We start from the raw sequence: 14567 nt of genomic DNA on the forward strand, positions 1-14567 counted from the left end.
TTAAAAATGTAATAAAAATTAAAAAGTAATAAAAGTAATATTAGAATGACTAAATTCGATTTTTTGTATTGCAAATTTTTTATTGATAAATTATAGACAATTTATTAAAATAAAATCATTCTATACATATTACATAATTTAAATAATGATGATTCATATTCGTAACCATGATATTTCAAAATTTCATGTTTAAATTTAATTAATAGTCATGTAAAAATTTAATATTTACAAAAATCTCTATATATATTTGTACACATAATCTATGTTATGCATATCACATTAAAATATTAAATTGTAAAGCTTATGAAATATGTCAAAATGTACAAGTATTTAGAGATATTTCGTAAGAGGATTTTAATAGAATTATAAGCAAGCATATTGTTGTATATAGAGATGTTACATATATGTAATATAAATAATATTATTTAAATGACCAATTTATATTTATTTTAACTATAATTCTACTAAGTGTCCTAAGCATCAAAACTTTGGACATGGAATTTTTTCTTCAATTTTTACACTAAAAAAAAATTGCATCTTCAAAAATTTAATCCCTCCATACTTAGTAGATCTAAAATTAAAATAGATTTATGTTAACTAATAATTACAATTATGAATATTAATATTACATTTTTTTTTTTAATTTTATAATTATAAAAAAATATGTCATTTATATATGGTTTTGTTATTCTTTTCTTCCTATTCAATAAAGCTTAAACCATTTTTATGAATATATGAAAATAATTTTAAAATTTAAATATTATTTATAATATTTTCATAATGAAAATTTGTAATATTTTTTTTTTCATTTGGTTTCATGAGTTAATAAGTTATACAATGTTATCATATTTAACTTAGAAAAACTTATAAGAGTTTGTTTCTATTTTCTTTTATTATTATTTTGTTAATTATGTTTTTCTATTATTTATTTATGAGATGTAGAATAATAAGTGATAGTGTGTTTTGTTAAGGCACTTTTTGTGTGAAGGTTGCTAATTGAAAACCTTGTGGGTAAAAAATATTCATCCATGTCAAGGGTTCATGTGGCCCTGGTGTAATGCTATGTCTAGATTACTTGCATAACCATTACACAACAACAAGGTTAATGATAAGGCTTGAATCCATTACAACAACATCCTATATATGAGCCAAGCATGTCACTTATGAGAATCGGAGTTGGATGAGAATGATATCAATCATTCCTCTTAATCACCCAAGATAAATGTAATTGAAATTAAATCATTTTATATTTATCTTTAATTTAAGTCGGATTTATTAAATATTGATAAGTATCATAAATTTTGAAATATAAATTTTAAGGTTTTGTACTTTCAAAAAAATTAAATTTTGATAGTTTGATATTTTCTATGCTTGATTAAAAGTGAAAATAATTTTACATTATTTAGTATTTAATACAAATAAATTTATATCACAACGAAATATACAATTTAGTGTAGCTAAGTCCACAATTCGAGTGGGCCTAATAGCTAGGAGCATGTGTTTCCTCTTAAAATGTTTCACAAGTTTAAATTCAAAGGGGGAGAGTATGTACACCTAGACATTGTTTTAACCATGATGAGTGGAAATTGGTTCCGTTGAGAGGCCCTCAGTAGGGTAGTGATGTTGTAATGTAATGTTTAACATTTTGACTAAATTAAATTAAATAAATATAAAATAAAATCTGAAAAAATAAAATTACATAAAAGAGTTTAATGTAATGTAATGAGAACATTTTAACTAGGTAAAAAAAACCCTATAAAAATAAAATAAAAATAAAAATAAAAATGGCCCATGGTATTCATGTGGAATGTAGTCTATTTAAAGGGAGAAACTAAATCAGCCTAAATCCATCCATCTTAACTCTAGATCTACCAAGGGCCACAAGGGATCAAATCTCTTGATATGAAAACCTATTTTAGAGTGAAAAGAGACTTGATTCCTTTAGGCTTTGGTAGATCTAGAGTTAAGATGGATCTACGATGGTTGTAACAATCAAATCACTATGTAAAGATTGATCTCTTGTCTTAAAAATAAGAGAGTCTCATACACCAATTTAATATGTGAATTGTCTATTTATCTTAAATTTATATTATTATTGCTAGCAATTAAAGCAAATGTTGCAAAGGAAACATCGTAAGGCTATAGCATATGTAATAACAACACATACGAAAAAACATGTGATATGTGATGTGATCTAGATGTTTCCTAGTTTGGAATTGTTTCCTTTGCAACATAAATTACTTGCTAAGAAAAGGTAATAAATAAATTTAACTTTACAACAGGTGCCTCTTAAATGGAAACCCTAATTCCATTTAATAATTAAAAATTATTAATTTATAGAATATTTCCAATCAATGAAATAAATGAAATTTAAAATGTAAACTTTGAACTTTGAAAGTGATAATTGAATCTTTACAAATATGAAATTTACAACAAATTGCTTATTCAACATTGCAATTGTCCTTCAACTACTATATCACAACCATTTAATCTGACAACTCTCTTATACGTCTTCAATATTTGTATGGCCACATATACCCTTGGATTTGGCATGAGCCACAATGGAACTTGTTCTTTTACCTCGAACATGGCCCACACACATTATATGTAGATATTCAACCACAATTATGTAACTTGTCATATAGTTCTCCAAAATGTTAAGGTTATTAAAACTCTGTTAGATTTCCTCATGTTACAACGTAGTAGGTTGAATATTTTTGTCGTTGAAGGCCTAAGCACCAAACCTCCCAAGGTTCCTAGCCTAGCTGCATCCTCTCTCCTTCAAACATCAAATAATTGAGCTTCATGGTGATGGGTAAACTTCAACATACAAGTTTCTCTACTCAAAAGTATCCCCTCATCCAATCTTAATGGACACAAAGAACAACATACAACCCTAGGGACATCCCCCTGAAACTAGAAAAGCACTAGTTGAAGCAAAGAGACATCCAGAGATGGTTTAGTTTTCTGGAGTTGGTCCATATCTCTGTTGGCACAGATTAAGGGAGAAGGAGGAGAGGTTATATTCTAAGAACGTTCAATATGTCAGTGCGCCCATTAACGGTTCAATCTGGATTTGACTGGCTACAGTGACTCAGATTGGGTAAGTTTAATTGATGACAGGAAGTCCACTTCAGGCAAATTTATGCAGCTAAAGATATGTGAAACACATGTTAGGGCTTCCAAATCCATAGAATCCTTCAGAGATTGGGGTACTAACTAATTCATTGGGCGAACCAACTTTAATGGATTAATGGTAAACTAATAAAATAGATGATATAAATGTGTGGGGCCATCTCAGAAAACCACCTCTCGATCTCGTTCTTCAACTACACCCACTCTTGTATATTATATGCGTTCTTTCCTTTGGACCACCCATCTCAAATGGCTATAAATAAAATAAATCACTTGATCTTCTGTGCTTACTTATGCCGAGGTGAATAACCAACCTTTTGATATGGGAACTCGCTTGATTTCCATGGGGAGAGGGGATGGGGAATTATTATATAAGATGTGATTAGGTTGGGGACTATTTATTTAAGTTAACAACTCGATGGATATAGAGGAGAGGGAGGGTCCGATGAGTTGTCCCACTCCATTGGGAGTATTAGCCCTTTATGCCTCCTAAGCTCAAGGTTCATCAGAGTGTTGGAAACTGCTTCGTTATGCAAGCCTAATATGTGCTCTCAATTATGCTGCTCAATCGGGTGGAAATGTTTATTTGATGTTTTGGAACCGATAGATAATTTCTTCCTTGTTTCTAGGAGAGAGACCCTTGACTATTTACTTTTTGAAGCCTACCTTAATTTTGCGGCTATTTCAGCCGTCGGTTTAGGATTTGAGAAAAAAACAAAACCCCAGAAAGGGAATTTCATGGCTTTGAAGGTCTAATGCGTCCAACAATTTTCGGTTGCATTGATTTTATACACAGAGTTTTGAACCTATCTTTTTGGACTAGGGTGTCTTATATTTTAACATTACCCTGGAAAACATGTTAGGTTAATGTACTATGTTTCACTCCCCTTAGCTATTGGGCTACATTTTTTCATTATCCATGTTTCTTGTGATAGGTGGCACTAACTTGTTTGAGAATAACATACAACCCCTAGGGACATCCTCATGAGACTGCAATGCCACTCTTCCATCCGAGGAAATTCAATAGGTCTATAAAAAGATGGCAGACAAAATAAAGGCCAAGCCACATCATTTGTCATCATACTTGTATAATCTAATGATTGGTAATCATGTATCATTATCGGGCCCATGTATTTTTCCATGCAGTTCATTATTGTAGAATGTTCATATCCACGAGGTTCTGTTTGGCTGTTTTATTTCATGAATGGGAGCTATGCTAGGGAAGGAAGTTGGGGAAGGAATTATGAAACTATGGATATGCAATATTGTTTGTAGCATTTGTGGAGATGTGTTGTACATAAAGCATTTTCTGTGCGTATGGATATTGGCTGAAGGGGAATGATGTGTGGTGTAAACAAAGTGTTTGCTTGATGTGGTTGGAAAACACTTCCCATTCTTTCCTTGGTGTTTAATATTATTGAATATTCCATCTCTCGTGGAATCAAGGAAGAACCTTATTTGGGTTGATTTCTGAGCAAACAATAATGGCAATGTAATTAGTGCAATAACATGTTTTCTAACTTGTATATAGGGAAATCCTCATTCTCAAGTTTCTAACAAGTATTTAAGTTCTTTAAGCAGTCAGTTCACGATCTTTGCTCTTTTGATCATGAGCCACAATGGAACTTTTCCTTTTACATTTACTGTGCACCACACACATTATATGTAGGTATTCAACCATAATTCTCTATGTTGTCATATAGTTCTCCAAAGTGTTAAGGTTATCAAAACCTTCTGAGTTTTCCTCATGTTCTAAAATAGTAGGCTGAAGATTTTTTTCATTGCACCTCAACACCAAAGCTCCCAAGGCTCCTAGACTACTTGTATCCTCTCTCCTTCAAACATAAAATAATTGAGTTTCATGGTGATGGGTAAAATTCAACATACACGTTTCTCTGCTCCAACCTCTCCCCTCGTCCAATATTAGTGGACACAAAGAACAACATATAACCATAGGGACATCCCACTGAGATTGGAAAGCACCAGTCAAAACAGAGAGACATCCAGAGAGGGTTTAGTTTTCTAGAGTTGGTCCACAACTCTGTTGGTGAAAAAAACAAGCACAAATGCAAAAGAAAATAGAAAATTCATCAGAAAAGGTGATTCAAAAATTCGTGTTGATTCTTTAAGAAATAAGATAGAAGGGAAACAAATATCCAACATGTAAATTGATACAATCTCAAAAGAAATATACCAGTGAATAATCCAATGACGATACCAAAGGAGGGAGAAGGAGGAGTGGTTATGTTTTGTCCACGTTCAATATGTTTGTGCCCCCATTAATGGTACAATATGGAGTTGATTTGCTACAATGACTCAGATTGGGTAGGTTGCATTGATGACCGGAAGTCCACTTGAGGTAATTTTATGTAGCTAAAGATATGTGAAACACATGTTATGAGTTCCAAATCCATAGAATCCTTCTGAGATTTGGGTACTAACTAATTCACTAGGCCAACCAACTTCAATGGATTAAGGGTAAACTACTAAAATTGATGATATAAATCTATGGGGCGATCTCAGAAAACCACCTCTCGATCTCGCTCTTCAACTGCACCCACTCTTGTATATTATATGGGTTCTTTCCTTTGGACCACCCATCTCAAATCGTTATAAATAAAATAAATCACTTGATGTTCTAATATTACTTATGTCGTGATGATTAAATGACATTTCGATATGGAAGCTCACTCAACTACCATGTGGAGAGGGGACAAGAAATTATTATATAATATGCGATTATTTTGGGGACTGTTTATTTAAGTTAACAACCCGCTGCTAAGGATGAGAGTGAGTATCTAGTGAGTTGTCCCACTCCATCTGGAGTATTACTCCATTTTTCCTCCTAAGCTCATGGTTCATTAGAGTGTTGGGAACTACTCCGTTATGCAAGCTTAATCTGTGCTCTCAATTATGCTACTCAATTTGGTGGCCATGCTTATTGATGTTTTGGAACCGATAGAGAATTTCTTCTTTGTTGCTAGGAGAGAGACTCTTGTATAATTACTTTCTGAATCCCACCTTGCTTTTGCACCTATTTCAGCCATAGGTTTACGATTTTAGGAAAAATAAAAACCCTAGAAAGGGAATTTCATGGCTTCATAGGTCTATTGCATCCAACAATTTTTAGTCACATTGAGTGCATACACAAAGTTTTCCACATATTTCGTGCATAGGTTTAGGATTTGAGAAAAAAACAAAACCCCAGAAATGGAATTTCATGGCTGGAATGATTGAATTGATAGAAAAAACTTACAAGGATGGGACACAAAGCTTGAGATGCTTGAGTGGGACTTCATCGACCGTGTTCTCAGTACATGAAATTACATGTGATGGTGATGGTGGTAACAATTCTTCGTAAGGGTGAGCTTCCTGCTGCTCCTCCAGTGAGCCATATGTTGCCCATGAAGCATCTAATGCCATTGAGCATGGACTAGTTGAAGATTTCCCATATCGAATCGAACTCGAATTCGAACTTGAACTTGGTAACTATGGTCCAATGCAAAGATATTTTTTACTCCATCAAATTTTTAGATATATTCATAAATGTTCTTTGTTGCAGAGAGAACTTTTGATACATTTTCACTTGTATGATGAGACAAAAAGATTCACATTTTCACGTTCATGTTCCCTTAAAAATCACTTATGATGTATCTGTGATCTCTAGAGGATGGTTTTTTAATGTTTCATAGTGTTGAATTTAATCTATGGAGGATGGTTGTAGGGTTTTCTATTGTTTCCAAGCGCCGAATTATGAGATTTTATTTTGTAATCTCTAGAGGATGGTAGTTGGGTTTTCTTGTTTTGTAGCAATATCTAATTATGAAATCTAAGTCCAACTGAAGCCATCTTGAGAAATGTTTTTTGTTGGGAATTTTACAATTTTGTTTGGAAGGAGGTTGGATGTGGGAAAACCAAACACTGTTTAATCCTAGTGATGTTGATGTCGTTATATCTCTATTACCTCCAATTAAAGGTAAAAAAACCTTTTCCTCCCATTTTAATTTTAAATGATTTATAATTTAAGCTTATATTTATTGATTATTTTCTAGAGTTTTCCTATTTTCATCCATGATTCTGAGATATACTTGTATGCCTCTTATCACGGTATATTGATGGGATTTCATATTTATGTCAATAAATTTGAAATATTAAATCTTGGGTAAATAGGTATGCAAGTGCTTAATTATATATTCATGTGCTATGGAATTCAAAAAATAGTTTTAACTAGTTTTTTAAATTCACAACAATAATAATTTCCATTATTTATATGTTAGATGAATTTAAGAGATTGAAAAGAATAAGCATATAATTCAATAAATAATCATCATTTAATAAAAAAACCTCTAAAATACAATGTATTAATTGAACCTATATTAAAACCTAATGCATTAGTTGAACCTATATTTAGGAAATTTCTTAATACATTACTCAAGATTATTGTATTTGTATAATAAATATACATGGTATTTTTATACCACTATAATATATATATTCATGGATGGTTTTCTATTGTGTCCTGCTGAATTTATTCTCTAGAGGATGGTATTTGGCTTCTCTATTGGGTCCAAGTGCTGAATTATGAGATATGATTTCATAACCTCTGGAGGATAGTAGTCGGGTTTTCTTGTTTCGTAATTCTAGCTGAAGGCATTTTGTGGGAAGAAATGCTTTTAAATCAGAGTGATATTTTTTTGGTTGGACATTTTACAGTTTTTCTTAGCCAGACAATTTTATGTAGATATATTTTTTTTCTTTGGTTTCGATAACTAAAAAGCATTGGTTACCACAGGACCTTTTCATGCCTCTCCTTAATCAATCAACAGAGAGAATATGGTAGGATGTTGGATGCAGAAAAACCAAACGTTGTTTATCCCTGGTGATGGTGATGTCATTATATCTTTATTGCCTCCAACTCAAGGGAAGGAAACCCTTTCCACCCATTTTAAATTTAAATGATTTCTTATGATTTAAGCCTATATTTTATTTTTGATTGAGTCTGCCTATTTTCATCCATGATTCTGAGGTATACTTGGATGCCTCTTACCGCGATATTTTCTTAATTACGTCTCAACAAATTCACAAGGTTAAACTTTTGGTAAATAAGGATGCAAGTGAGTGATTTATATGTATATTCATGCGCTCTAGAATTCAAAAAATAGTCTTAACTTTTGGTAAATAAGGATGCAAGTGAGTGATTTATATGTATATTCATGCGCTCTAGAATTCAAAAAATAGTCTTAACTAGTTTTTAAATTCGTAGCACAGTAAATACTCGAGTAATAGTTTCCATAATATAAGAAAAACTCCTCTAAAACTAAATGTATTAATTGAACTTACTATATTTGTATAATATATGTACATGGTATTTAAATACCACTGTAAAAAAATTTGCGTGTTAGTAAGGTTCTTGTTCTATCCCAGTTAGTTGGGGATAGTGGACATTCATTGCGAACACACTGATACTGCCTTTCAAACACAAACAGTTCGTTGTAATGAGTGGGTCACTCATCACAATTAGTTCTGAGACTAAAAATGTAAAAGGGTAAATATAGAACTATGTCTATGATGTTTGTTATTGGTGGTTAGAAAAGTACAGAGAAACAAATTACCGAAAATTATGATAGAATATGTCTCATTCATCTTTATTAATGCATGGCCTCACCCATATGTTTTTTATTTAAAAATTTGCGGCAATTTCCAATAGATCTAATATTTGTTTAAATCCTAGATTGAAAATTTCCAATAATTAAACTTTCACACTTGTCGTATCAAAATTTTAGACTATGCACCCTGCTCTGCATTAGACCGTCTAATTTTTCAGATCCGATACTCATAATTATACTCAGAATAGTTTAGACAATGTCTGTAGAAAGACCCTAATAATATTCAACTAATAATAATATTCACCGGTAGATAAATATTGTGGTCAAATCTGACTCAATCGCACAATGGGCCGCTCGTTGAGCCTATGGATAGGAATCACTGGAAACAACTGCCCAATTTCCCAGAAGTCAAGAATCAACTTGAATATTAACAGATTTATGTGACACTCGACAGGCCCTTTAGCGACAGGAAAAGATATGACATCACACATCCTGTCTACAATGGCCAACTGTTCAAGTGCCAGACGCCCTTCTCTGAACAAATCCAAGGAACTTGCTTTCATATTCAGATTTGGTTGTTGTGACAATACCTCGGGACAATATAAGCCATGACCGACTTATACTCATCCATTAATTCCTCAGGAAAATTGTCCACTAGAGGCTCCAGAATCATTCCATCCACAACTATAGATACAAATTCCTTTTCCTCGTGCATAGACGCAACATCAAACACTAGAAGGAAACGGTGTGAAACCAGAGTTCTCCCACTTTCACTGCATATGATGGGATGGTTTACTCCTTTCTGGTTATAGGCCACACATAATTCCTTGACCACAACCGCTGGAGCTACCCCGACTCTATACATCGCAGAAGAATGGGCAACAGACCAGGAGACGGGTGCAATAGTAGCACCTACACTGCCGCCATTAGAAAAGAAAGGGTTGGAAAAAATTCAAACGAGGGAAACATGAAGATAGCCTTCCATGGGAAAGCCATAGTTATGGAGGGGGTCATGATGGGGAAACTCCATAGCGCCTAAGCAAGCCAAGGGCGACATCCCTTCTCACCTTTTTACCGTCTCTCAGTATACGGAGTGGCATGAGTAGTTACTGTAATGAACTTCCAACGTAGTGTTTCTTATAGCCAACCTCCAACCCAACGTTCCCACAACTTATAATTATAGCCAACCTCCAACCCAACGTTCCCACAACTTATAATTATCCAACATGGGAAATTTTTTTAATCGTCTAACATATAGGATCAATATCGGATCAATGGCGCAGGACAGTGCAAAGTGGCACATTGGGAAGTTTTTCCAAGAGGGAAACACTTTAAGATGTTATTATTATTATTTAAAAAAATACATAAATATTATTATAATTTTATCCATAGGTACTCTTGAGCCCATTATGGTAGGATGTTGTAATGTAATTTTTAACATTTTGACCAAGTCAAATTACATAAAAATAAAAATTAAATTAAATTTTAAAAATAAAATTAAATAAAAAAATTAATGCAATAAAATAAAAACCATTTTAACTGGCTTAAAGTAAAATAATAAATAATAAATAATAATAATAATAAATGAAAATGACCCATGGTATTTAGAACCCATGGTATTCATTTGGAATGTAGCCTATTGAAAAGGAGAAATTAAACTAGCCAAAATCCATTTAAGTCTATATCTACCAAAGTCTGTATCTACCAAACATCCAGAGGGATCAAACTCTGTATCTACCAAACATCGAGAGGGATCAAATCTCTTAATATGCAAACATCTTTTAAAGTGAAAAGAGATTTGGTCCATTGTTAAAAAATCTATTTACAACTTAAAAATTTTTATAGTAAATTTTTTTATTTAGGTGAATCTCCATAGTTAAGAATATTGTTTAACTCACAAATTAATTCTTTTTATAATTCACAATAATAATAATCATTTAAAATAAAGTTACAATTTAATTAATTTTTATATTTTTTTAAATTTAGACATTATAAGATATAATATGAAATAAATGTTTTGATGGTTACCATAAATTGATATATATCTATATTTAATATCAATTATAATTATGAGTGACTAACTTATTATTTAAGTTTTCATTTTAAAAATTGAAATTTAATTTTTACCCACTCTAGAATCTCATTTATGTATCTCATATGTATGGTGTATTTTTAAAATTAGTTTATCTCTATCTTTGGACATGGTGGTGGAACCAAAACTGTCAGGACACTGAGTCGAGTGCCCAACCAAGTGCACACGAATCGAATAGGTGAGTCACGGGTATGGGCACACCTGAGCATGCGACGAGTATGCAGACGTAGACGTGGGCGTGACAAGTGCCCACCCGACTCACTTTCGATTAAAGGTGTGCGATGAGCGCGCCCAAGTTTGGTTAAAGGCAACACATTAGGCAAGTTCATTTATTGACAAATCGGAGTTCGGCTAAACGCGTTGGGTGAAACGCACGATCGGGAATGCACACCCGGGCAGCATACCCACACCCAGGCGTGGGTCAACCAACCATGTGCGACAAGAGGACCGACGGACGAAAATGTGCAGCTGGTAGCAAACAGGTAGGTGAGTTATGACGATGAGAAAGACGTGAGACAAGGCCGACATGCGGATGGGCGTGTGTACAATTGGTAAGCAAGTCGGCTTGGTTGGTCGACACCCCAAGTGACATGACCCTTGAGTATTACACTTGGCGGTGGCATATAAGTATAGAACCATGTTTGGATCAAACAAACACAACATCACATCTCACTAAGTCCAAAAAGGAGAGAGTTCACAGTGCGAAGGCTGAAGTTAAAAGGGTGAACAAGCGGTGGGTAGTTCGGCAGGTATGTGCCCACCCTGCGGGCAGACAATGTTGAATGTATAGCGGAAGGCGCGGGAAAATAGCTTGTAGCATCAGACAGTAGCGACATGCAGTGTTACAACAGTTCAGCAGGTCGACAACGTGCAGAGGCAGGCAAAGGCGCAGTAGGTCCGGTAGCACACAACAACAACGTTCAAAGTTTGGCAGGTGTCGTGGGTAGCTCAATATGTGTTGTGGGTAGGGGTATGTGTTACGAACCAAACTGCTGGTGCATTTTTCAGTGAAGGGATGTTCCTTGGGAAGCGACAACATCACCTTATACTATATTGTAAAATTATTCAAATTTTCATAAATGAAGAATTAAATGTTTACATTGATGTTATTGGTCTCATTGGCATGTTGGTACTATTGTTATGTATTTCCTCACATAACTAATAATGAAGAAGAACATAAGTAATGATGTTGGTAGGCGTAGTCCAGAAAGTGAAAAAAATTCTAAGTATGGAAACTTAGCTGGTGTCGCACGGTGCCTTGAATGATTGAATCGACACGGGGGCGTGATAGATAGTATCAGAGCCAGTAAAATAGAATGCAGTAGAGACCAGAGATGTATGCAAGCAGGGATTCTTGAGCACAGGAAATGTTGGTTGCACATTTTGAGGTTTCTTGACTTGGAGATTCATGGGAGACTCATCCAAGTTTTGGTGGACATAGGTGCCACTCATAACTTTATGGTGACAGGGCTAGAGAAGGAATTTGGGTTGCAGATTGTTCCAAAGGATGTGGAGGTCAAGGTAGAGAACTCGAGAGATAAAGTGTCGGGATTGGTAAATGATGTGCTAGTTTGAATTGTAGATTGGCAGGGTTGTTTGGACTTGATCGCGGTGATGGACATGAATGAATTTGACATGATATTCGGACAACACTATCTGCATGGAAACAAGGCAATTGTTGTCCCATTTTGTGACGAAATTATGTTTATTGGAGACACACATATGTGGAATTTTCCTACTCACCAACAAAGGAGAGAAGTGAAGGTATAACATATGTCTGCACTAAGTATGAGTAGAGCAATGCGAGATTCATATGTTGAGACATATGTGACAATCATTAGGGAGGTTGAGGATGATGATAGAGTGGGGATGCCTATTCTAGCCAAGATTTCCGATGTAATGGCCAAATATGCAGATTTAATGCCTGATGAGTTGTTGAAAGTACTTGTACCAAGATGTGCTGTGGACCATCACATTGAGCTAGAGCTGGGGAAGCAACCACAAACAAAATCTCCTTATCGTTGGTCAGAACCAAAGTTGGAGGAGTTGAAATGACAGTTGAAGGATTTGGAAGATGCAAGTTTCATATGACCTTCAAGGTCCCCGAATGGTGCTCCAATATTGTTCCAAAGGAAGAAAGATATGAATGGGTTACAAATGTGTTGTGATTATTATGCTCTAAACAAGAAGATGATAAAGAACAGGTATCCTTTTCCACTTGCTGTGGATTGCTTTGATAAGCTTGCGAAAACCCGAGTGTTTTCCAAGTCGGATTTGAGGCATTGGTATTATCAGGGGCGCATAGCAATGGGGGATGAGAAGAAGACCGTGATTGTGACGAGGTATGGAAGTTTTGAGTTCCTTGTCATGCCATTCAGGTTGTGCAATGCTCCTGCTACCTCTTTCACATTGATGAATGATGTTTTGCGTCAATATTTGGATTCATTCGTGGTTGTATACTTGAACGACATTGTGATATTCAGTGATAACATGGAGGATCATAAGAAGCACTTGGCCATGATATCTGAGGCATTGAAGCATAATTTGTTGTACTTGAAGAAGTCGAAGTGTATGTTTGCCCAAACCGAGATTCCATTCCTTGGACACATATTAGGTCAAGGTCACATACAAATGAAGCCGGGAATTTCGCAATTGATAGAGGATTGGGCCATGCCAAAGAATGTCCATGACATGAGATTATTCTTGGGGATGACTAAATACCAACAGAAGTTTGTAGAGGGATACTCCATGGTGACTGCACCACCGGTAGACCTTTTGAAGAAGGACAAGTAATAGAATTGGACGAAGAAGTGTCAAGCAACATTTGAATACTTGAAGAGGAGGATGGTTACAACACCGATATTGAAGCTACTTGATTTTGAGAGATCGTTTGAGGTGCACAAATATGCTTCTGATTTTGATATTGTGGGAGCACTCTTGCAGGATGGGCATCCAGTGGCATGTGAGAGTCGAAAGTGACAGGATAGAGAGTGACGGTAACCGGTTCATGAGAAGGAGATGACTATGTTCATCCGCTCTTTACAGGTGTCGATGAATCACTTGATTGGGAAGTCTTTTGTTGTCAAGACTGACAATGTTGTAGCGAATTATTTTTCATCACAACTGAAGTTGTCAGGAAAGTAGGCTTGTTGGCAAGACTTCTTGGCAGAGTTCGACATGACTATTGAGTATAGGATTGGTAAACTCAATGCAGTTACATATGCCCGCAACATGAAGGGACAGTTGGCCACACTTGAGGAGGGAGTGGAAAGAGTCGAGCGCGGTAGGAGTCAGGTTCATATGACCAATGAGATGCAGAGTAAACTACGTACTAGTGTGGAGACCGATATTCAGGTGACGAGCATTCTGAAGCAGGTGAAGGAGGGGAAGACTCGGAAGTTTTTCTTACGAGATGGACTCTTGTTCTATGGGAACTGACTCTACATTCCGAAGTCATCTGCACTTAGGAGGCACCTCTTGAAGGAGTGCCACGATTCTCCATGGGCTAGCCACTCAGGGAAACATCCTTCTTTAGCATTGTTGGAGATGGGATACTTTGGGGAGAATATGAGAGAGGATGTGGAGCAGTATGTACATATGTTCATTATTTGTCAGCAGGATAAATCAGATAACTAGAGATAGGAAGGATTGTTGCAACCTTTACCAATTCTAGATAGACCATGGATGAGCTTTTCAATGGACTTCATCACTTAGTTACCACAGATGCATGGGTA

General features: G+C 35.1%; 1 protein-coding gene across 1 annotated transcript; it reads right to left on the reverse strand.

Moving 5' to 3' along the window:
• Nucleotides 1-9064: 9064 nt before the first annotated feature.
• On the reverse strand, nucleotides 9065-9606 carry LOC149242976 (arginine decarboxylase-like). Its single transcript, XM_089371085.1, has 2 exons — nucleotides 9332-9606; nucleotides 9065-9275 (listed from the first exon to the last, which is right to left on the reverse strand). Exons 1-2 carry the CDS (start codon nucleotides 9604-9606, stop codon nucleotides 9065-9067), a joined length of 486 nt encoding a protein of 161 aa, XP_089227211.1.
• Between the last annotated feature and the right edge of the window lie 4961 nt (nucleotides 9607-14567).

This window comes from Pinus tabuliformis, chromosome 8 (assembly GCF_031772625.1).
Source record: "Pinus tabuliformis cultivar Carrire ecotype Pingquan chromosome 8, CPIR1, whole genome shotgun sequence".
Classification (NCBI taxonomy): Eukaryota; Viridiplantae; Streptophyta; class Pinopsida; order Pinales; family Pinaceae; genus Pinus; species Pinus tabuliformis.